The sequence below is a fragment of the Arvicanthis niloticus genome, chromosome 12, assembly GCF_011762505.2.
Source record: "Arvicanthis niloticus isolate mArvNil1 chromosome 12, mArvNil1.pat.X, whole genome shotgun sequence".
Classification (NCBI taxonomy): Eukaryota; Metazoa; Chordata; class Mammalia; order Rodentia; family Muridae; genus Arvicanthis; species Arvicanthis niloticus.
In genome coordinates, this window is record NC_047669.1 from 75,881,896 (window position 1) to 75,906,890 (window position 24,995).

General features: G+C 45.0%; 1 protein-coding gene across 1 annotated transcript; it reads right to left on the reverse strand.

Moving 5' to 3' along the window:
• Positions 1-190: 190 nt before the first annotated feature.
• Positions 191-24,994, reverse strand: Vps26c (VPS26 endosomal protein sorting factor C). Its single transcript, XM_034515592.2, has 8 exons — positions 24,533-24,994; positions 14,662-14,805; positions 13,163-13,312; positions 7,756-7,836; positions 6,649-6,723; positions 4,427-4,577; positions 3,846-3,998; positions 191-1,502 (listed from the first exon to the last, which is right to left on the reverse strand). The coding sequence occupies exons 1-8, from the start codon at positions 24,587-24,589 to the stop codon at positions 1,420-1,422; spliced, it is 894 nt and encodes a 297-aa protein (XP_034371483.1). The 5' UTR covers positions 24,590-24,994; the 3' UTR covers positions 191-1,419.
• Position 24,995: the final 1 nt, after the last annotated feature.

Genomic DNA, 24,995 nt, shown 5'->3' on the forward strand with positions numbered 1-24,995 from the left:
TGCTGACTCAGGTCAAGAAGGAGATGGCCAGCTTGAGGCCTGCAGCTGGCCTGCTCGTGACTGAATGCAATCATAAACTAGCAGGGCGGCTGGTGGCATGTGAGGTGATGCTACTGAGGAGTACCCTCATCACAATTCTAAAAGTTTACTAAAGAAATTATGTAACAATATGCAGTCCAAACCATTTAAAAATTGTTTAGCTTTCTTTCTTTATTCATTAAAAAATTATGTAATCAAAGAAGACTTTTCCTTACAGACTCACTAGAAAGTATGGCCCACATTTTTGGGTACTGAATTGTTTAAGTACATCAAGGATAAGTATGACAGAGCAAAAATACATTCTCTGGGAACCCACTATCAGGTGACTCAGCCCTGGTGAGGTCCCAGTAGCAGTGCCCCAGTTCCCCTCAGCTGTTAAGAACAGTGGGAGTGTGGCCAGGAGGCTGTCAGTCGGGGCCTGCTTTGCCTAGGCCTGCCCCCAAGAAGCTGTGAAGGCAGGCCAGCTGGTGTGCAGAGTGTTCATTAACTGTGGACCGACAGAACAACAGCGAGACTGGAACGAAGAAAAGTACTGCAACCTGCTCTCCATACAATATGAGTGACAGTGTGAGGCTAAAGGAAAACAGGAATAAGGCCAAAACCCCTGGCTCAAAGAACATGTGCCCCAGGGGGTCAGGGACAGGCCAAGACTATCATCCTTCCTCAGCGTGGTGTCCTGTCACTCAGAACCTACCTGCTAACCAGCAGCCACTGTGCATTCTTCCCCTTATGCAAGCCCCTTGCCTCTCAATACACTCTGGGAGTATGGCAGCATTCACTGTGTGTGCCAGTACTACACACTGCAAACACTCCGGAGACAGCCTCCATTTCCCAGTCTCACTCTGTGAGAACAAGGACTATTTGTTGTTTTTTTCCAGTTACCTAAAAAATTTAGAAGTTCTAGTGAAACATTATTAAGATGTCAAGAAGGGGAAAAGCTCTGTATTTCCAGATGAAGTCACTGTCACTCCTTCTAGGGGATTACAGATTCAATCAAAGAGCTTGCTGGTTGACTCTTGGCTGCCAGGAGTCTGGGAAAGATGGAGAGGGGTTCTCTTCTGCCTTCATGGTCTCACTAGGCAGCAAAGTACAGACACTCTGCTTAATGAACCTGAGAAGATACAGGCACAGCTGGAGCTGGCAGCAATGTTTTCTGTGATCTTGCAACACACATGAGGAAGCCCTGTTGCATTCCAGATGTAAGGGCTGAGGCAAGGCACCTGCAGGAAACAAGCTTTGAGGCCATGAGAAGACATCATGAAAATGGATGCTGCTGATGTGATGCCTGTGAGCAGGTGACCTGAGTGACGTCCCCATGTGAGCAGATGACTGGGTCAGTGTCCACGTGGTCACTCTGGCTGTCCCCTTCCTACAGCTGGACTATGTCCGACAGAGCTTCAGTGGGAAGTTCTCAGTGATGAGGTGGTCAGCATGAAGAAGGACCACCACATTAACTTCAAACTCTGCAGGGAAGAAAGAGATGCTCACTCACACTGAGGACTGGAGACCAGAGTCTACCAGGGAGCTGGGGTCCAGGTGCTGCTTGGGATTCTGTACTTCTGTCCCAGGCAGTGTCTCCCTGCACTTTCTGTAGGACCAGTGAGGTCCCCATACTGACGACTGCACTATTAACTTCTCCAACTCTGTCTTACTGGCTAGAGAACTAAGTCAAAAGGAGCACCCCACAATTACTCGACAATATTTTCCACTTCTAATGAATTCTAGAACCAGGTTATGGTGGCACACACATTTAATTCCAGCTCTCGGGAGGCAGAGGCAGGCGCAGGCGCAGGCGCAGGCGGATCTCTGAGTTAGAGGCCAGCGTGCTCTACAGAGACTTCCAGGACAGCCAGGGCTACGCAGAGAAACCCTGTCTCATAAAAAGAGAGAGACAGACAGACAGACACAGACACAGAGAATTCTGAAGTTCTTCTAAATACTTATAGCCTCTACTGTATTTTTGTATTTCCTGTAGTTCGTTAAAGAGTACTAAGCTCTGAACTGTGCTACAGCCGGCAATTCCCAATAAGACACATTCTTTGGAAACAGCATATGGTCTAAGCCAGGAGAGTAGCCCACAGACCTATAATTTCAGCACCTGAGAAGCTGAGGCAGGAGGAAGGTATGAGCCTAGAGCCAACCTGAGCTACATGGTCAGTTCCAGTCTGGTCTAGGCTACAAAGCAAGACCTTTGGTGGGTTTGTTATTTAACAAAGGAAAACAGCACACAGTGGGTCAACTCTTGGAAATCAGCTAAGGAGGCACTGGGTTTTACACTCCCATAGACAGGATTTCCTGGGTTTTTTTTGTTTGTTTGTTTTTGTTTGTTTGTTTGTTTTTAGTTTTTATGGGTAAAGATCATCAAAACACAGGGGATGTATGTGAAGAGGAAAACGCCCCAAACATATGAGCACTGTCCTTATTTTTTTCCAGTATGGGCAAAGAAGTGCCTGGTACCACACTACAGAAGCTCAGCTCTGAGTAGGGCTTTAGGGTACACATAGACCTATACACACAATTCAAAACAAAACATGGAGAAGTAGTTTTCCAGGTTCAGTCACCAAGGCACATAGAGGCTACCAGATCTGTGGTAGAGCTAGGGGTAGAGTGTTACATACATATAGTGGTCAGAGCTAGGGTTGTAGTGAGTCAGACATTTGTACAAGTGTTTCAGAAAGCTTCTGGGGTCAGGCAGTGCATGGCAGGGCTAGGTTCCCTGCAGGTGCTGTGTGAAGCTGCAGAGTTCTACCCAGAGTTGTAATGGGAAAGCTCCAGAATGCTGGAGATGCAAGGAATAAGACTTCTGCCAAGGAAAAGCAGCAGCAAAAAGTTGGTCAAAGATAGCGATTTACATTTGCTCCACGCACTAGAACTGGACGGCGGGGACAACCCAAAGCTACTGGAGCCCAGATGCCGGACATGGCAACAAAAGACGAGGCATCTGACCTGCTAGGCCTGGTACTGCGTCGGATCAGTTTTTCTTTGCTTTGGCCCTGTTGTTGCTCCCTCTCTGAATGGCAATGTTTATTCTATGACTATGCTGAAAGTATGCTATATGCCTGTGTAAGGGCTCACAGTTGAGACTCAGAGAAACTCTGGTCTTTAGACCAGTGTTAAACTTGTTAAGATCATGGAACTTTTTAAGTTGAAATGGGTGCTACTGTTGTAAAACCACAATGTGTTTTGGTGTCAGGCTGTCAAGAGTGGACTGGTGGTTCATCTTCTCTCACCTTAACTAGATTTGGAATCTTGTAAGAGACACACCTCTGGATATATCTTCAGGGCAATTTCTAGAGATGTTTAACTGAGGAAGGAAGGCTTGCCTTGAATGTGGGTGGCACCATCCATTGGGAAGAAAAAGAAAACTCAAGACAGCAAACATGAGAGCAGCATTTCTGACACCTGGTCTACCCAGATGTGAGCGAGCAGCCTCCTACAGTCATGGCTTTTCCACCACAACAAACTAAAGTCCTGGAGTGTGACCCACAATAGGCCCGCTTTCCTTTAGGTTGTTTCCTATTGGATATTTAGTTATATACTACTTATCTGACAACTGTCAAGGCTTTTCCTATAGATCATGGTATTTTTGCTTGGCTCACAGCTGACTCTGGATGGAGCCTTGCAGGAACCTCTACTGCCTGCAAGCGCTGCTTCTTACTGGTTTTTTATTTTTATTTTTTTTTTTTGAGTCATCAAGAAGCTGACTGCTGTGGGCTGTGACGACTGCAGCCCTGTGTACAAGGTGCTGCTTCCCTGGGGCGTCCACACTCTTCCCAGACGCCACAGGCCAGGCCTGGACTGCTTACCCACTTTGAAGTTGGTGGTCTCAAGTGTTGGACAGGTGAACAGTCTGGGGAAGACCATGTATAGGGGGACAGAAAGATTCCTACAAATGTCCCCATCAGCGATTTGAATATTCTGAATCTCTGTAGCATCGCGTGCATAGCCTTCTGCACACCCTGGAGAAAGAGGAAACATCATGGGGTCAGAACACCATGACACCAAAGCAAACTGGTCACCAAACTGTCCAATACTGTGCCAACCAGGACCAACACATTCACCCACTTCTCCAATTTCTTCTTCAGGACTGAGAGTTACCTTCTCTTCTGCCTTGCATGTCCCCAAACATCACTACACTGGTTTTATAATGCTTGCAAGACTTGAGGTGCTGGGGACCTAATTAGTATTTCAGTGATTATCTGCAAGTGGGAATTTTGGGGTGAGCAGGCCACCAGGGCCATCAGGATAGCTCTGTTACAATAATGAGGTCTCTGGCACAACTGCTCTGTTACGATGTGATGTCCTTTGCCATGTTAAGAGTACAGGAAGGGATGTCCCAGTAGCTGACAGTGCAAGTGCAGACACCTAGATGCTCTGGAAACCTTACCACAGGTCTCCACCCGGACCAACTGAAGCTCTATGCTCCGGATAGCAGCATCCGAGTGTTCCACCACCAGCTCTCCTGTCAGGGGCTGCGTGATAGCACAGTTAGTGGAGTTCAGATGTCCTCTAATGAAGAATTTGGGAAGTGAAGCCCTCTACGGAGAACAGAGACAAAGACATCAGGAACAGTAGGAAAGGTGGCTGTCACTTATTCCAGTTGCACTGGTGCAAATAAGAACTGAAAACCAAGTTGAGTAATTGTTCTATAAACCATGAAAACTGTTTTCCAAAACAAGAAGGAATCATAGCAATTTCATCTTTCAGTGGACACCACACTGACTCATCAACCACCCTATACACATATAAGGGACAAACAGATATGCCCAGCTCACTCAGAATCAATGCCCTGCCTACACTGACTGAAAAAGTTTTCAGGCAACAAGACATAAAATGTAAAAAGCCTCAGAGTTGAGAAGGGTGTTTAAGGACAACCACCCCCTCAATCCCAGGTCACAAAAGAAAAAAAAAAATTAAGAAAATAGAAAAAGGTAGTTTTAAAGTGTTCCCAATTAGGCAAGTTTGTGAAGCCAATTATTTTTATTTCAAGGATACTGAAAGAGCAGTTTTTCTCAATGCCTGATGAAAAGCTTTGGGACTGTTTCTCTGTAGACAGGAAGTTGGCTAAGGGGAATTGGCCCTAGCACTGAAGGAAAATAATTGGACAGTCATTTCAGAAGTCTTCATCTCCATTATGTTGCACTCTCCAGAAGAAACAACATAAGCTACAAATTTAAAATTATTTAGAATTTGTAATTGCCTATGTGTATAATTTAAAATTTTCTGGTAACCACATTAAAAACTATCAACAATATATCTAAGATGTCATCACTTCTGCAAATAGTCAATATGAGAAACAAGAGTAACAGGGCTCATGGAAGAGTGGGTGCCTGGCACTAGAGGAGCTCTGGCTTCCATTTCTAGCATCACACTAGCCAGGCATGGTACACATGTGCCATCTACCACTCAAGAAGTGGAGGTAGGAAGAGCAGAAGTTCAAAGTCACCTTCAACTAAATAACTGAAGGCCCATCTGGAATACAGAAGACTGTCTCAAAGGCTGGTAGAGGACAGTTTTATTAATAAATCTACACCAAAATCCTCAAGTATACACCAAGAACCAATATTTGAAGAAGATAGAAGCAAGGGGAAAAGGACTCTGCCCCACATATGGGCCATGTCCCTGTAAGGAGGGACATGTGAGGCATGGGTCAGGGAGTAGTGTCTGCAGCAGAAGAGGACTTGGAGGGACACAGGTCTGGAGGAAGTGCTTCACAGGGGAGAGAATCTGCCTGGCCCTAGGATATGATGGCTACTTCCTTCTAGAACCTTCTGAAAAGGCTCCCTATGATAAAGAATGACATCAGCTATGACTGCAGTGCCCCAAAACTCCCAGACTTGCCTTCAACCCAGTTATGAGCATGAAAAAAAATGCAGAATTGAGTAAAGAATCCAGGTTCTATCCAGGAAAGAGCTGTAGACAAAACAATACTGCTTGCTCTGACACAGAATCATTTACTAAAAAACAAAAACAGGAGAAACTGTCTGGTAGTGGATCAGAGTGCTAACCCAAGAAGGCTGCTACAATGGTGGGCTAGGCCAAAGTAACCAACCACCTATTACAGAGGCCCAGGGAAGCTGCCAGCAAAAGCCATGCATCCTTGGATCTCATGCAGGAAAATCTGCTGGTGCTGCCCGACACTTATGTCTTTGCTGTCCACCGCCATGAGCAGTTCTGGGTCTGAAAGGCATGCCAGTGAGAGGCCAAGCCCAGGGCCAACCATGACTACTAAGGGGACTGAAGGAGCAGGCACAGGCACGGTGGTAGTGGAGCTCAGGACACTCGTGCAGTTGAGCACTTGAGCCAGGTGCAGACCTGCAGCTGGAGTTGATGGCTGGAGAAGGCCAGTCCGAGCAGTACAGCAAGACATCGTCATTGCGTGAAAACAGATCATGAGCATGTGAGGGGTTCTGAGAAGTACTGTCTTTTGTTTTCTAAGTAATTAGTGAGCTCAACAAGAAATCAATTTGAAAACTGCCTTTAGATACAGACACTATCGGAAACCTCTGTCCTTAACAGTTCTCGACTGAAGAACAACCAGGCAGTAGTTGGTCACTGGGTCAAGTTACCAGGAAAGCTGCAACACATGTGTGATTGACAAACAAGTACCTCTTTGACGTTCTGCAAGGTTTCCGGGGTGATTGTGAAGTCAACAGGACTTGGGGTCAACTTCCCCTTCTGAGGCTGAAATGGAGGTAAAACCACAGTGAGCAGGGCAAGGACCAGGGGTGGAACAGCTTTTCCTTCCCCACTGAAATGAACGGCAGCACGGGAAACCAGCTGAAAGGACTGGGTGCTGAGTGCAGTGCTGGGGTCTGGTGGCCTCTGCCCAGCTCTGATGGTGATAACATACTGACTAGCTGGTCAGAACTGCTCATGAGCTAACCCAGGCATTCTACCCCTGCCCTGCTCCTCAGAGCTCCCTGGCAGGTTATGGAGCAGGCATTTTCAGCTTCCTGAAGGCCTCAGAACAAGTTCCTGAGGTAGTTCTGGTGCTATCCCAGGCAGCTCTCCAGCCGAGGGTTCTTCCATGGTCCCTCACAAGTACTCTAACTCAGTCCTGGAACTCCTTAGGCACAGCAGTCTGATGGAGGGAACAGCAAGATGGAGACAGACTGGCCACTGCCAGGCCAAGAGTGCTGCTAGCAGGAGGCAAAAGGCAATGTGCTGCTGCCTCCATGAGAGTGCACTGGGATTTATCTGTCACCACATTACACCATGGGGAAGGTGCTGTCACAGTTGATTGTATGTGATCATGTAGGCTATGGAGGACTTGCTATGAATCCCCGCAAGTGGCTGCAGCAGTGGTGGCAAGGGACCAACTACCCAAGCTAGCCTGGAAAGGCAAAAAGTGCGCAGATCGGACAGACACAGGCCTGAGCATCTCATGTGTTCTCACGGGACATTGAGTACCAAGGATGAGAGAAATTTCTCTATAGTGTATTTGCTGCAGTAACCTTGAGGGTCAAGATGGGTGTCTCCTTTGCAGAGACGGAACAGTATGCTTTCTGCTGCTGTAAAGTGGGGATTCCGTATAGTGAGGGACATCCTCTTAGGGTGGCATCACTGAACTGTAGAGACAGTGCCCATGATGATGCTCATGTTGCTGGGCTCAGCTGGTGCCTCATGTCTCCTTCCAGATCCCACTTATGGGCTTGGGAACAAGAGCTATCCCACACCTCACAAGAGAGCCCAGGGCCCCGAGGTGAGGCTTACAGCAGAATGAACGATGAATTCACAGGTCTTGGTCAGGTCCTTGGCCAAGAGGGATCGCCGCATGTCACAACGCAGTGTGTACTAGAGAGAGAAGCAGGAGATAAATGTCATCTCAGTAGCTTTTGTTCTTAACTAGACACAACATCCAAAAGTGACAAGCAGTCAACATATTTTAAGGTCCCTTTGGCCAATGGATTTGTTTCATGCAGTCAATATATGCAAGAAAAATTAATGTGCAACATAAAGGCATTTCTAAACAAAACATACACAGCCATCTCCACGACCAGGGTGTGGAGCGGCTAGAGCAGAAGCTGAAGGGTATAAGAGAGGGGGACACAGGAAACACTAGCTTTACACTTGGCTTGTTCACTTTCTGGACTGTGTGTGGTTTTTCTGAGCTTGTCACTGTGGAGCTTCTGCTGTGAGGGACGAGCTGCTGCCCTTCTGAGAGGCTCTGTAGTGTAGCCACTAAGCTTCCTTGGGAGTGGCACAGGAACTGTGGCCTCAAATCCCTGGCCAGGAGCTGTGGATGCTCAGAAACTAACCCCAGTGCTGGCCTTAAAGAAAAATACCGGGCAGCTGAGGTATGGCCAAGTGGCACTTGTTAAGATCTGTCTGATTCTGGGTTCCATTCTCAGCATCATAAATAATACCCCAGACCCTCACATAATTCCTGATTAAGCAACTTACCTGTTGCTCTAATCATATAGGAAAAACTTTTGAATTGTGTCAGAAATAATTTTCTTACCTAGTACTACATGCATAGCTATGAATCTTGTAAGAAACTATACTCTTAAGAGCAACCTTTCCACATGAAATAAGTTTCTCTATATCTGAGATAGTAAGGAAGATAAAACATTTTTATAAGAATCATCTCTTGCCTGAAAGAACCTTAAAATTTATGTATGTGTATTTGCAACATATATATTCTCTAGTGAGACTACAATCTGTTCTCCCCACACCAGACAACCTCAGTGAGGACTTGTGTGTGTGTGTGTGTGTGTGTCCATGTTGGGGCACTGCCTACCTCCTGGACATCATATGCAGTGAGGTAAGCCATCCTCTCTCTAGCTTACCTAGTCTGATTCTTTTCCTGGTCTGGCCTCTACCACCTACCTACTGAGAAGTGCTGGGTAAAGCCAGAACTATTTTAGGGACTGAAGAAAGAATTCTCTTTTACTGAGTCTTGGGCCTAGAAGATGGAAGCTGCACTTGCCCAGTGACAGCCAGCTTTGCTCTGACAAGGGAGATAACTTCCTGAGGACAAAGCCAGTATACAGGAAAGCCAGGCTCAAATATTCTGGGGCCCAGGTCTCTGATCTCTAATCTGGCCACCACTGGCCTGGAATTTCTGGTTCCATGATACAATCTGAGTTTACTCTACAATTTATGAAAGAAAGGAAATGAGTCATAGGCACCCACTTCACCCACTACACAGAGTGTGAGGCCAATAATTTGTAAATGAATGGATCATGGGACCTGCTGGGAAGGCAGCAGGATGAAACAAAGAGACTAACTCTTATGCTATGTTCTAGAGGAAGTCAAGTTCTCTCTAATCCACTGTTTCACCTAACTTATAATTAAGCTGGAGAGATAGCTCAGTGGTAAAAAGCACTTGCTGTTCTTAGAAAGGAACCTGGGTTTGATTCCCAGTACCCACATGGTGGATTAAAACCATCTTTATTTAACTCCAGTTCCAGGGAATCTGACACCCTCTTCTGGCCTCCACAGGCAGTCCATGCACACGGTGCACAGACACACATGCAGGCAAACAAAAACAGTTTTGAAAAAGTTGTTACCGGTGCTTGCCTGTAACTCCAGTACTTGGGAGGTAGATGCAAGTGGAGCTCTGTGAATTCAAGGCCAGCCTGGTCTACATAGTGAGTTCCAGGCCAGCCAAGGCTGTACAAGGCTACCTACCATAAGGATAGTCATCAACTCATGTTTATCACAGAGAACATTCTGTGTGACAGGCCTGTGTCTAGCTCTTCATGTCGTTCTCTTACTAATCTTCTAGCAACAAGGTAAGGCAGGCTGAGGGGTGGGAGCACAGAGGTGGATATAAATTGACCCCTGCCTACTGACAAAACCTAAACCAAATCCTCATACAGTATGCTGGTTGGACAGTAACTAAAGCCCAGCTCCGCCTGTGGTATAAATCCCAGATTGGAGATCAGAGACCAGAGCCCCAGAATATTTGAGCCTGGCTTTCCTGTCCACTGGCTTTGTCCTCAGGAAGTTATCTCCCTTGTCAGCTCTTACTCTGTAACTAACTTTCCCAGGTGCTATGGAATGGGCCATGTGGGGTGAGCTCAGGAGGAGGTCAGAGGGTGTCAGGAGGACAGAAGGTACAAGGTTAGATTTTTTCTAAGGTTTAAAATTATGTGTTGGTATGTGGGTGTCTATGTGGATATGTGATTGAGAAGGAAGTTCCTGGAGGCCAGAGGAGTGGAGCCAGAGTTACAGGGAGCTGTGAGATGCCCACTGTAAGTGCTAGGAGCTGAACTCTGCTCCTCTGCAAAAGCAGTCAGTGCTTTTAACCACTGAACAATCTCTGCAAAACACACATGCACATACGAGTATTTTTAACTGTAGGAAGTGTGAATAGAATTTTTAAAAATTAACCTTGCATATGTGATTTTAGCAGACATGGTGATACTGCTATTCATCTGTGCCATAATAAAAAATCTTGCTAGTATGACCACAAGAGCAGAACTCAGGAAGAAATAACAAGCAAGCCAAATTTTGTTAAGTCATAAATTTAATGCAGGCCAGGCTGTGGTGGCGCACGCCTTTAATCCCAGCACTTGGGAGGCAGAGGCAGGCGGATTTCTGAGTTCGAGGCCAGCCTGGTCTACAGAGTGAGTTCCAGGACAGCCTGGGCTATACAGAGAAACCCTGTCTCAAAAAACAAAACAAACAAACAAAAAAAGAAATTTAATGCAGGTTACATTTTAAACTCTTTATTTTGTCTCATGATTTTTTTTACATTATGCTATTATAATATAACCCCAATTGTGCAAGAAAAAGTTCCTTTTGTCTATATAATTTGAGGATATATTAGAGTTTAACAACAAAGCTTGTATTCTGAGTAAGGTACCTATGGACATTAATGTGATCTTCAGAGAAGGCATACCAAGAAATAGGTGTCATAAATGACACTTTGGGACCCTCTCTGCTGAGGAGTCATGGGTCACAGAAAATCACTGTCCTCTCTGGATGACACTTGCTTACTGACAAGTAAGGAGACCAGGAACCTGTCAAATAAAGGGGGAGTGGATGGATAAAATAGAGCAAAAAGCCATAATCCTAGTTTTTATTAAGTATATTTGCTCAAGAGAAAAATGATACATTTGCATATGATCTAGAAAGTATTTGAGGATTTATGTTAATTTTGAAAAAACCAGTTAACTATGGTTCTGTATGATAGATCTCTGGGTTTGTGGAAATGGATACTGAAGTGGTAAGACATGAAATGCATGCAGGCTCTGCAGCTAACTTTGAAGTGACTCAGAAAGTAAACACAGACAACAAAGGATGGCAGGGCTGGGGATGCAGCCCAGCGACAGACCACATGTCTCACGTGTCATCAGCTGGGTTTCCACTATAGCACTGCCAAGAAAGAGACTAACCAATGGAATGGCGATGAGCCCGTATAAACCTGAGGTTCAGCTAAGAAGAACTTACATCTTCACAAAATGTTGAAATATTAGGGGCTGTATACAGATCCATGTTGTAGCTGAGGTTAATCCTAAAGTTAAAATCTGATGACCAAGGAAAAAGGTAGGTAAGGGTATCATTAACCCCTCTAGAGAAGTAGTCACACAAGAACACTCTCATGACTAGGAGCTCCAGCACAGACACAGTCTACACAGTCATGCACATACTCTGCATCTGTACTCCTAGCAGCATCTGGAAAAGGAGGAGACCTCCAACTTAACTGGAAATCAATAAAATACATCAGTTTCTACACTTAAGTGACAATAAACAAAAGACTATGACCAGAAAATCTATCTTATCCCAACAAGCTTGCCTTGTGTGTGTGTAGGGTAACCTAACGTGTACCATACATAGTTCACATGCAGAAGTCAGAAGACAACTTCCTTCCTCCATGAAAGTCTGAGAGACAGAACTCAGGCCTAGAGGAAGCATCCATATTTTACACGGACACAGACAGACAGACAGAGATACAGACACAGACACACAGACACACAGACACGCACACACACACACACACACACACACACACGGCCACAGAAAACTCAGGCATCAGAGCTCCCTGGAGCTTGAGTTCCAAGCAGTTGTAAGCAGCCCCATGTGGGTGTGCCAGGAACCAAACTTGGGTCTCTTCAGGAGCCACACCTAGTCTTCACTGCTGAGCCTTCTCTGACACCACTTTTGTTGATTTTTTTTCTTGTGTGTGTGTGTGTGTGTGTGTGTGTGTGTGTGTGTTACTGCTTGAAGCAGGTAAGTGAGAAAGGACAGAAAACATTTTCTTCATGGAAAGGCAGCCTCTACAAGAGAGTACATACTCTTATGTGCTTCACCTGGACAGATTTTCTAACAGTTCGAGAAATTCATGTAAGACTAAATCTTTATTAACCCTCCCAAATGTTTGAGACTTTTTTTTTTTTATGAGTGGTATTTACTAAGCGAAATGTTATCAACTGAGACTTAATTAACAAATCTAACAACTTTCCAATCTCCTGACTTTCTGTGCATCCTAAGACTGAAGGGTTTTCTCAGTTAGCAAGGGAGCTGCCCCATGGCAAACTATACAAAAGTACCTTTCTCTGCACTGAATGAAGGAAGGGGCCTCTTCCTTTGGCTGAGTCATGACTGGGCTCTGCTCCTGAGACAATAGCAACTGTGAAAGCCATCCCTCACCAGCAGAGGTAGACGGGAAGTCATAAATCCACTTCCCCTCATTTACAAGGTTTGCTCAATAAAGAATACAGCCTATATTGAATGGGCAGCCTTTGGATATTCCACAAAGAGATACTCAGAAGAATAAAACAGACTAGTTAGTGCTGGTGTCAGAAGGAGGCTGATGCCCCTGATGGTGTCACTGTGGCCTGAGAAAAATGCAATGGCACAAAGGAACCCTAAGGAAGAAATTATAGCCATGGTTTGAACTCAACACAAGGGTCACAGGGGCTCAGAGTGTGACTTTATGTCACAGCATATGTGAGGCCCAGAGTTTAATCTCTAACTCTGCAAAAACAATAACAGTCATACACAGAAAGCAGTTATAGGACAAAATGAGAAAACGAAACAGCACACACATGAACAGTTTTGGAATCAATCCATTAGTAGATTTGAGTTCAGTTATTTCAGTGAGAAAAAATAATCAAGCTGGTTTTCAGCAGAAAAAGAAAGCTGTAAGTAAGTGGGGTTAAGAACTCACCTGAATGTTGACAAACACACCATGGTAAGTCTCGTACAGGACCTTGCTGCCTTTCACAAGCAGAGGAAACTCAAAGGGAACCTCAGTCTTGCCACTGGGAATCTTTCCTGGCTTCAGCACATCTATGGTGCTGTTGATAATCTGGATCGGCTGTGAACACAAAGCAGCTTCAGCCATCAGCGCACACTGTGTCTGTCTCTGCAGTCCTACTAGCAGCAGGCACACAAAAGCTCCTGCTGCTCCAGTGTCTTGGCAGCATAGTACTGGAGCTAGACAAAAACAGCAAGCTGATGCTGCTGTTTTTTAAGTCTGCACAATAATGATTCATTTCTTTACATTTTTTCTTACTATATTTAGTGTGTGTGTGTGTTGTGTGTGTGTGTGATGAACACATGCTACCAGTGTGCATGTGGAAGTCAGAGGACAACTTGTGGAAGTCAGTTTGCTCCTTGTACTGTGTAGGTCCCATCTCAGTGGTTCAATAATGGTCCTGTCACATATCAGGGACTGAGGTGCGATACACAATAGGAACTGAACCCATGTATGCCTATTTCCTGCTCAAACACCTCACTGAGGTGTCCTAACAACCTCACATGCATAGTAAGTAAGCAGACCTAACACTGAAGCTGCCTAGCCACTTTGGCTAACATAGGGCCCAGAGCTACTCCTTACCTGACATCTCTCAACATTGCTGCCCCAGTTCCCACAGCCCTGTGGGCAGTGTAGGTCTCTCCTCTAGCTCCAGATGCCCACAGAGACTCCTCAGTGGGCTCCATAGAGAAATAAATAAGACTACCACTCAGGAAGTCCAGTTTTTATGTTTTCTATTTTATTTTAAGATACAGTCTCCCTGCATAGTCCAGACTGGCCTCCAAGTCCTGATTTTCATGCCCTCTGCCTCAGCCTCCAGAGACTGGGACTACAGCATGCACCACCATATCCAGATTGCTTCATGCTTTGACATCTTTGGAATAACATTATCCCAAGAAAGTTCCTATGGATTAAAATTAGAAAGATACCAAACATAGGACACTACTAAACCTAAACAGGCTCATGTTCTCTTCCTCACAGGTGTCCTCAGACAGAGCTCACATGGCCTTCAGGGAAAAGATTAGGGGAACTTTCTAAAGTACAAACTCTATCCAAAATAACAAAAACATAATAAAAGAGCTCCTTGCTCCAAATGTGTCTTACCTCTATGTGAAGTTCAACAGGAGCAGTGTGCACAGTTAGCAAAAAAGTCTGACAAAGCAAGGCAGGGACCACAAGCCACAAGCATTTCTAAGAGAAGCTCTCTCAGATGACTCAAGGCAATACAAGTTTCTAATCCCCAGCACCAGCCAGGGGTATTACACATGTAAGTATCTGCTGGTAGGACACAGAAGCAACACAAATGCTCACGCTCTAAGAACTGAAATCGTGAAGACCATGAAAGTAAAGACAGCTAACAAGGCATAGGGTGAGTGCAAAGCTCCCCCGAGAGCTATGCTGGCTCTTACCTTCACAGAGTTGTAAAAGGCTTCAAACACACCCACACTTTTGGCACTGAGCTGGAGGTTTACAGTGCCTTCCATTGTCAAAGAGACTCCCTGGTGCTGGACAGAGTCCTTGCTAGAGATGACCACCACACCAGAGAGCATTTCCTGAGGGACAAGAGACAGCCTCCAATCAGACCAGCACACCTTTCTGGAACAATCCTGTTTATTCAGACATTCAGGTACTCTGAAGAAGATGATCACTGGATTCAAGATGTAGTTGTTGCAATCCCACATCCCCAACCCTGCCCAGCAACAATGATGTGTCAGATCTGGACAAAGGATGCACTGGGCCCTTCCCCATGCCACCTTCCAGATACATCTTCAGTCCTGGCTTGTAGATCCTACCTAAGGTCTGATTTGCAAACTCTGCAGATGGTACTGTGGCAGCAAAAAGCTGCTGACAACACACAGACAGCCAAGGTAAGACTATGGAAGACCAGTACACATCGACACTGGGGCTGCCACCTACCTACTGACTTTACTCCCAGTTTCAAGGGAGACAGTTTACCATTTCTTGTGCTCTGTGGGACTCTGTGTCTATTAAATGTACTAAGTCTTTGTTTTCCACTGCCCATTTCACAGTCCTGAAATCTAAATGAAAACAAACAGGGCTAGCAGGATAGTGCAGTAGTTAAAGACACTTGCTGTCAAGCCTGATGGCCTGAGTTCTAATCCTGGGACCACATGAGAGAGAACCAACTTCCACAAGATGTTCTCTGACCTCCACATACCCAATCGCACATGTAATATTTTTGAATAAATATCTTCTCCATTCTCAGCAGAATCCTGGGTATGGTGATTTGAGTGGGTTTGACCCTCAGAAACTCATGCGTTTGAATGCTTGGCCCTTACAGAATGGCACTACTAGGAGGTGTGGCCTTGTTGGATGAAGTGTGTCACTGAGGGGGTGAGCTTTGAACTGTGCCCAGTGTGGCTCAGTCTCCTCCTTGCTGCCTGCAGATCAAGATACAGAACTCTCAGCTCCTGCTCCAGCCCCACATCTGCTGTGTGCTACATGCTTTCTGCCATGATGGTTACAGACCTAACCTGTGAACTGTAAGCCAGTCCCAGTTAAATGTTCTCTTTTATAAGAGTTGTCTTGGTCATGGTGTCTCTTCACAGCAATAAAGTCCTAACTAAGGCACCAGAAGAATTTTACATTCTTAGAACATAAAAATGCCATAGGCAGATTTACATGAAAGTGCCTCTGCAATAATTTAGCCTCTAAACTTAATTTAAAAATAATTCTGATCTTTGAGTAGTGACTGCACACACCTTTAATTCCGGAGATCTGGAAGCAGAGACAGGCAGATCTCTGAGTTCAAGGCCAGCCTGGTCTACAGACAAGTTCCAGGACAGCCAGGACTACAGAGAGAAACCCTATTTCTAAAAATAACTACTACCACTACTACTACCACTATTATATAGCCAAATCAAATAGAAATTTAAGTTAAGAAAAATTACATCCTAGTATTTTTTCAAATTTGATTAACATATTCCAGAAGAGAGATGAACAAAATAAGTTTGTAGACTTCATTAATTAATTAAACTATCCACCACCCTTGAGAATAGTTCTGTCCTCATGTAATCATAACATTCTGATTACACTCATGGGAAAAGGTCAAAAGGTCTCTGGGTTGACCACTGACTGCCACTTTATAATTACCGCATACACAGTGCCTTTTTCTCCCTTAATCCCCGTGCGTATGAGGGGAAAGCAGTAAACAACTTTGGAAGCAGAGAAAGTCTACTCAATTATTCTTCGATTTAATTAAGAAACAACATGTAAAGAAAACTCAAAATTAAGCCAGGTGGTGGTGGCACATGCCTTTAATCCTAGCACTTGGGAAGTAGGAGGATCTCTGTGAATTCAAGGCTAGCCTGCTCTACAGAGCTAGTTCCAGAGTAGCCAGGGCTATAAAGAAAAATCCAGTCTTGAGAAACAAAAAAATAAAAAATTCAAAATACTCATTTGATGATCATTCTTATAATATATACAGGTCTTACAATTCATATAAAAAGGGGGGGATAGATAATTAATCCAAGTGTAGCCCACGGAGCTGGAAACAGAGGCCAGTGTAACATAAGTGTTCTTCATTAAAGGACAGGATGAACATGAACCCTGGAAACTAATGAGGACCCAAGAACTCTCTCCATTCTTATTTCGATGTTCAACTCAAAGGAAGTAAGATATATAGCTCTGCAGAGGGTCCCTGCCTTCCCCCAGACAGCAGACAGGGGCTGCAACTGGGAATCAGGGCTTCACCAGGCTGCTCTTAGAATCAAGAATGGCATCGAGCCTAGGAATCTTAGGGAGATCCCTGCAGGTGTGTGGTGTTTAGGGAGAAGAGCAGCCTTTTGTTATCTGAAGATGATCCTTAACCCAAGAAAGCTGAGATAACCAGAAACACAAATGAGGGAGACTGCAACTCCATGTTATATGTATGCAGAAAACATAGAAGGTGGCAGAATGTTCTAGGCTATACACTATACCTCCCATGTAAAATTTAAACCAGTGTTCATCAAAGTAGGCAGCATAGCTACCTCAGAGTCACTGACCTGGAGAAAAACTCAACCCTTTCTTGAGACGGAGGGCCAAAGTGCCAGTTGGCCTACTGCAGAGAGGTTCAGTCTCTGCTCTGGAGACCCTGGAGGTAGACAGAGACCTCACAGCCCACCCTCAATCCGACATCACATAAGCACAAGCCTCCAGGTCACTCCAGACCTCAGCCTTGTGGTCCTCACAGCAAAAACTTTTGACCAAAAGCAAAAACCTTTGACCAAAAATTTTCCAACTCTGTCAATATAATGGAAGAGCCACTCAAACTGCATAATGACTTGTTACCTGAAATAAAATACCAAAGCCATAATTAGGACTCTCTATCTGAAGATGAGAAAACAAGCACAGGAGGGTAGCCCGAGGCACCTGGCCTCTGTCCTTGAGAGCTGGGGTTCACTAGTGCACCGGAACATCCTGTGTGTAAACATTACATCATCACTCAGGCTCTTCAGTCAATCCTTGACAGCTGAGGTTCACTAGAGTACCAGCACGTCACTATGTATACAGTACACTGGTCAATTACCACTCTGGTCAATAGGCACAAAGGCTGACTGCTACTACCTTGGCTGTCACGAATAGGGATGTAATAAACATTTTATAAGTTGTATACCGCCCCACTTACAAAAGGTGTTGGGGAGTGGTATTGGTACATTTTCCTTGTACATGGAAAACTGACAGAGTTGAAGAACTGGCACAGCTGATTGCCTAAGAGAAGGGAATGAAGGATGGGGTGGAAGGAGGTGAATGTTACCCGTCTTGGAATACAAAATGCTTGAACCATATGAACGGATGACCTATTACCACAGTAAGTTCCATCCCCACTTCCCACACTAGGAGAAAAACAAACCCACTAGTTCTTGTGTGTGTGTGTGTGTGTGTGTGTGTGTGTGTGTGTGTGTGTGTGAAGTGTGTTAAATGGAAAAACAGTCATTCTCTTGCCTGACTACAAGTTGAAGCCTAGAGTAGTGCCTGGGGTTGAAGGAGGGATTACAAATACAACAGCGTGCATATATCACCACCTCTGGAGAGTTGGGGGCTGGGTGGGGAGGAGGATGTGTGTGGAGTGTTGCATACTCAACGGAAACAGAAATGATGGAGCGCAAATAGAAGAGTAGCTTCACCTTGAACATTTCGGTGACCCACCTTCTGAGGAGGTCAGCTAGTAATCAGGGGCAGAAGTAGGACATTGAGGGATGGGTGTCACAGGTGACTGTCCCCAGACCACTGGGACTGCCCACAAAGCATTGTGCCTTGGCTGCAGTGGAAGCCAAGGACTGACAGACCAGTAGGGTACTGACTCAGTCTGGGGTACTGATGGGATACTGAGTGGAGAAGAGCCAGCAGAGGGGAAACAGCACAACAGAAGGCTGATATGAAGGGTGTGACTACCACATTGTCAGATCACGTAGTAGAGCAGCCTCTGGGCAGCTTGTGAGGGAGTGTCTCATTAGGCTAGCTGAGGCCAGAAGCCCACCCTAACCACAGGAGTGGATACACTGAGGAAAGGAGCTAAGCACTCAATGTTCTCTCAGCTTCCTGACTACAGATGCAGTCTGAGCAGCTGCCTCAAGCCCCTATCACCACGACTTCTCCACAAATGACTATGAGCCAAAAACCAAGCCTTGCTCCCTTACACTAACTCTGTCAGGATATTTATGTCAGCAATACAATAAGTAAGTAACACAAGGACCAACTGTCAAATGTTCCTGGGCTGGCTCTCCACACAGCTGGACTGGAAGCCCCAGGTTCAGAACCCGCCATGTGACCTTGCAATCTCTCATACTCTCACTGCAGATCATCCCAGCAGGACAACTGTTTTATTGTTCTATTGCTATGAAGAGACATCATATCCAAGGCAACTTATAAAAGAACATTTAATTAGGAATTTGCTTATACTTTCAGAGGGTTAGTCTATAACCATCATGGAGAGCATGACAGCAGACATGGTGTTAGAGCACTAGCTAAGAGATTACATACACAACTTGATCCACAACCTAGAGAGACTGTGCCTGGTGTGGGCTTTAGAAACCTCAAAGCCCAGTGAAACACCACAATCTAATAACACCACATCTAATCCGTCATTAACAGTTCCCTCAAAGTAACTTTTATTCAGTCTGCTAACCTAGGCCTAGTCCTGGAAGTTTCTAGCTTCCGTACAATCTGATGTAGGCTGAGAGTGTTTTCAGTCTCTGAGACCCACTGCTGAATAAGCTCACCCTTTCTTATTCTTTATGAACCCTATCTGGTTGGTCAACTCAGCTGTTCTGGCTCAAAACTCCTCTCCAAGCTGACTGTTTCAATCTGACTTCTTTCTCAGCCTCTCCTGGATTCTCTGCTTGGCCTCATACTAACTCTAGCAATCTGTACTCGTCTTCTGTCCCCTGATTCTCTTGCTCATTCTGTCTTCACCTGTGGCTAGCTTGTTGTATCTACAACCTGTCTCGGAAAACTCTCATGGTAAAACCACCTCTTTCTCCCTCTCTGTGCTGCTTTACTCTCAACTCTACTGTATCCTGTACTGTACTCTCTTCTTCCTGTACTGTCTGTCTCTCCCGTAAGTAGCTTTGCTTTCCACTCTCATCTCCTGAACTAAGCATATCCTATTCTGTCAAATCTTTTTCCGATTTGTCACTTTGTCTGCCACTCAATTAGGCATCACTTTCAAACATAGGTGCTTCCTTCTACAACCTAACTTTACCTTCATTGTTGGAGATTAAGTCCTGTATTCCAGCCAGAAGGATTAAAGGTGTGTGCTAAGGGCTGAGCCACACTCTAAGTAAAAACAGGTTCAAATATCTTGTAACACACCAACAAGGTACCAAGCACTCAGATATATGAGCCTATGGGGGCCATTCTCATCCAAACAACCACAATCATGTAGAATAGTTAGGCTTGCTTGCTTTTTAACGATCTTATTTATTTCCTGTGTCTGGGTGTTTTACCTGCACATATGCCTGTGCACCATGTGCATGCTTGGTGCCTTGGAGGTCAGAAGGCATGGGAGTCCATGGAACTGGGATTGAGGTGGTTGTGAGCCACCAAGTAGATCCTGGGAATCAAACCAGGATCCTCTGCAAGAGCAGGCAGTGCTCTGGACCTTTGAGCCACCTCTCCAGCCCTAAGCTTTCACTTTTAAATAGCATCAGTTTTGTAACTTTCCCTCATAAATAGTGAGCTATTGTGTATAAGGTTTCTCCACTTATTTTTGAAGAAGTTACATCCACAACATGTAAGACAAAATATACAGAAAATTCTGAGGGGTTTTGGGGTGGGTGGGTAGGTAACAGTAACCACCCCATGGCACAAAAGTCCCTTGTCATAGTACCCTGGCTATGCTAGTTTATATCTGTTGTATTTCACAGCCCTAATATTCAATGGTGTCACTTTCATGAGAACATGCTTCAGATTTATGAACAAAGCATCCTGAATTCATAAAAACAAAAGCATTGTATTTACATTATAGAAAGATTTACTTCAAGAATCTTCTAGCCAGTAAGTACACACACTTTTATTCATGTGCATGCCACTGCACCACACAAATAGAGTAACACAAAATCTCACTTAGCCTTGGCGTTTGAAAGTGTTGGAACCTGTATCTCCCTTGGAAGCTGACCCTTGGCCTTCCTGTCCACAGTGCACAGGCATCTGACAATGGTGTAGTGCTTAAGCAAGCACCTGGGATGCCATCTGTGGAGTATGCTGCTATATTCACATCATGGCAGAACAGTTCTGAGAGTGAACCAACTATGGGATGCAGGGACAATACAACAACATGACCACTTAGCATCTATCTGAGCCTCTACTGTGGGTAAATTTAAGCTTAGTTTATACTACTGTCCCTCAATTCTTAAAGCATTTGAGTAGGCATTGTCTCCACCCTATAGATGACAATTAAGACCCAGAGTTCTGAACTTGGGAACAAAAGGATAGTGACTCCTGACTACAATCCCAACACTCAAGATGCTACTACAGGAGGACTGCTCCAAGTTCAAGGCTCCTCTCAGCTACAGTGAGTTCCAGACCAACTTGAGTGACAGAGTGAGACCCTATCTCAGAAACACAGGAAAGTACCTGCCACCAAGCACTATCAAAATTCAATCCCCAAGACATACATGGTAGAAGGAAAAGAATGGACTGATTTCTTGTCTGTCCTTCTGTGTGCGTGTCTCACATACACAGACACATACATATGACTAACTAAATATAAAAGAGAGAGAAAAGAAAGCAAGTTCAAATAGTCATGTCTTGCCATGTCGCTACCTCCCTACCTCTGTCTTCTCTCAGCATCACCTCTTGTAGTTGTAAAGATAAAGACATGCATGAGATGGGGGGACACGACCACATGCTAATATGAAACGTTACTAGTTACATATTCCCAAAGGAAGTTAAAAATGTTGCTGTAAATATGGTATTAGAAGTGAAGTTTTCAACCTTGGGAAGACTTTTAGGAGAAAGTAGCCTGATAACATGGCTGTGGTAGTGACGTGTCCTGGGATGAAGACCCCGAGAAATTGACAAGTTTTTCTAATAGTCTCTGTTCATGAATTACAAAGAAAACCTTATTTACAGGAGCCCTAAAATCTCTACCCCCATCTTTAGCCATCCTCTTAAGAATGACTAGTATCTAGAATATTATTCATACATATTAATTCCATACCGTACCTACATGTTCCCCCTGTTGAATTAATGCCTATAAAGTCATTGAACAGTTTTTGAACATATATGAAGAAGCAGCTACTGGATACAGATGTTATAAATAAATACATAAGAGGGACTATTGATTCAGACCTACATTCCATTCCTGGGATCCCCACAGTAGAAGAGAGATCCCCCTGCACAATGTTCTCTGCCTCCACATGTACACATGCATATCAATACTTCTAAAAATATTTTTAGTGAATAGGTTCAGAGAGAAGACTTATGATAATAGAATTATTGCAGTCATATAAAATATACAGTATGTTTATAGCTACTGGCTATGACATTCCCATTTTATTGTCTTTTTTTTTTTTTTGGTTTTTCGAGACAGGGTTTCTCTGTGTAGTCCTGGCTGTCCTGGAACTCACTCTGTAGACCAGGCTGGCTTTGAACTCAGAAATCCGCCTGCCTCTGCTTCCTCCCAAGTGCTGGGATTAAAGGCGTGCGCCACCACTGTCTTTTTTCTATTATTTCTAATGCTATTAAAATCTCACATTCTTAAATACTGTATTCTAATACTGCTCATCAAATTTTTCCTAAAATTTAAAATATTAAAATTAGAAATTATTATATTAGGGGAAAATTAGACATTTCTAAGTAACCTATGTCTTTAAAAAAAAAAAAAAAAAAAAATTCGTACTGGTCCCAGCACTCAGGAAGCATAGGCAGGTAGATCTCTGGGAGTGTGGAGTCAGCCTGGTTCAGATCTATATAGAGAGACCCTATCAAAAAACAAAACAAAAAAAATCCCAAAACTCACCTGGGGCTGTGGTCAGGGAAGGAGGAGCAACAGCTATCAAGTATGGGGTTTCTTTTGGAGTTGGTGAAAAGGTTCTAAACTTAGTGGGGATGGATGCACAGCATGATAAATACACTAAAGCCTCTTGATTAGATGTTATAAAGGGCTGGCTTTTGCTGTATCCAAATTATATCTCTAATATATATATATATTTGGCTCACAAAGCTGTTAACTAAGAAAAATAGTCATGTAGCTTTCAACTGGACTCAGAACTGTTGAGGTTTTGCTACATTTACTTTTGTTCTCTATATACAGGCAGACATTTATATACACCCACATTTTATGGTTAAACCTTCTGAGGTTACTATGGCAAAGTTCAGCATATGGAAGGGGCTCCCTTGTGACTAAAACACACTTGGGAAATTCAACACTGACACAAAAGTATTGTTTGACAAAAGTTGTGCATTGTGTTCTGGTCCTTGCCTTTAGTGTCTTTTCACTTTAAACAATTTTATTGACTTCCATTTAAAACTATTTTAAGCTATGTTATACACTGTGTCTGTGAGTGCAGTCCAATTGGAGACCAGAGGCGTGAGACTACCTAGAGTTACAGGTAGTTTTGAGTGGCATGGCATGGGTGCTGGGAACAAAAGCTGGATCCTCCAAAGAGCAGTACCAGATCTTGATAGCCAACCCATCTCTCCAGCCTTTATCTTATGGATCCTGGGCTTGTATCAAACTCAATATGCAGCCGGGTGGTGGTGGCACGCGCCTTTAATCCCAGCACTTGGGAGGCAGAGGCAGGCGGATTTCTGAGTTCGAGGCCAGCCTGATCTACAGAGTAAGTTACAGGTCAGCCAAGGCTATACAAAGAAAACCTGTCTCGAACCCCGCCCCCCCCCCCCAAAAAAAAACCCTCAATATGCAGCTAAGGATGATCATAAACTTCTGATCCTATATTAAGTGGTAAGATTACAGGCACCCGCCACCACATCTAGTTTTATACAGTGCCAGGGACTGAACCCAGGGCTTTGTGCATGCTAGCAACTATTTTACTATCTGAGCTACTTCCCCAGCCCTCATCTGATTTTCATGATACTGACATCTTTAATATGGCAGTGGTCTGACAGTGTCCCTCAACTGAGGCAGGATAGATCGTTTCCTTTATGAACTAAATGTTTTCGCAGTGATCTAGCATAAGTCTCCTCTTCCTCAGTGCATCTTGCCATGAAGTCCCTTTTATAAGAGGTGATGGCAACTTGGTGTTTGGGTTTCTGTTTTTGGGGAGGGGTCTTTGAATGGTGACTGCTAGACATATCATGAATGTAGCTTCTTGTGTTGTGAGGATAGAAGTGGGGTGGCTCAATATCAGGTTTCTGGTTTTTAGCATCCATTTAAGATGTTCACCTGGGATGTTTTTCCTTTTCAACACCGCACTGCATTTTATCCACTGAACTGTGTTGTGCAGAAGCTAGCTGTGACTCCACAGCAGCTGTGCGCTGCACCCGCAGTTGTCTCCGGGGTAGAGCTAGGGCGATAGCATTCTAAAACTAGGGTAATGGATCCTGCCGTGGTGAAAAGCTTAGGAGAGAACTTTGCATTACAAGTGACCAGCGCCTGGAGCACACACGTCTGTTTTGAAAGCTCTTCTGCAGAAAGGGGCGTCTGTCACCTCCTCGTCACCCTGGAGAGCGACAACTCGGGCCCCGCGCCCGCCTGCCGACGGCCCCCAGCCCCACACAGGACAGGACCGCAGGGCACGCCCATCCAGCGCCGGGGCCGCGCGCGCCGTGCTGGAGACCGCGGAGCTTGAAGCCCGACACCCCTCCACTTACCCCGGCGTGATACACTTTATTCGCTCTTTTAATCTTGATGTCCAGAGTGGTCCCCATCTCGGATTATCCGCAAAGGCCGCAACTTCCGGCCACTCGTGACCTGGTCGCCCCGCCCCCTACTAGCCCGCCCCTCAGGCTCCTTCCGCAGTGATAGCACGTGACCGGCGTTGGCGCTACTCCTCACACCACCTTCTTCCGGCACAGGGCGGGGCTTAGCACAGAGAGGGGCACGAAACACTTCCGGAATGCTGGAAGGAGCTCTCTGTTCTCCCGGCGTGCCCCGCGGCGGGGGCGAGGCCGCTTCGCAGCGTTTTTTCACACAGGAAGGCTGCTTTCCCGTCGGGCTGTGCGGCGCGAGAGCTGCTCTTTGGATGTGGGTTTCCGGAAGTGATAGCAGGAACGTGTCCCCTTCTGTCATCTGCTTCCTCCATCCCTGTAACAGCGTCTGCTTCCTGATACTCTG

What these genes read in the sequence shown, in the direction of transcription:
- Vps26c (XM_034515592.2), bottom strand. Translation starts at nt 24,589, where the DNA reads ATGGGGACCACTCTGGACATCAAGATTAAAAGAGCGAATAAAGTGTAT. An exon ending in GTGTGTTTGTCAACATTCAG is followed by an intron (nt 7,837 to 13,162) that starts GTGAGTTCTTAA and finishes TTCTCTCTCTAG; the next exon opens with TACACACTGCGTTGTGACAT. An exon ending in GACCACCAACTTCAAAGTGG is followed by an intron (nt 1,503 to 3,845) that starts GTAAGCAGTCCA and finishes TCTTCCCTGCAG; the next exon opens with AGTTTGAAGTTAATGTGGTG.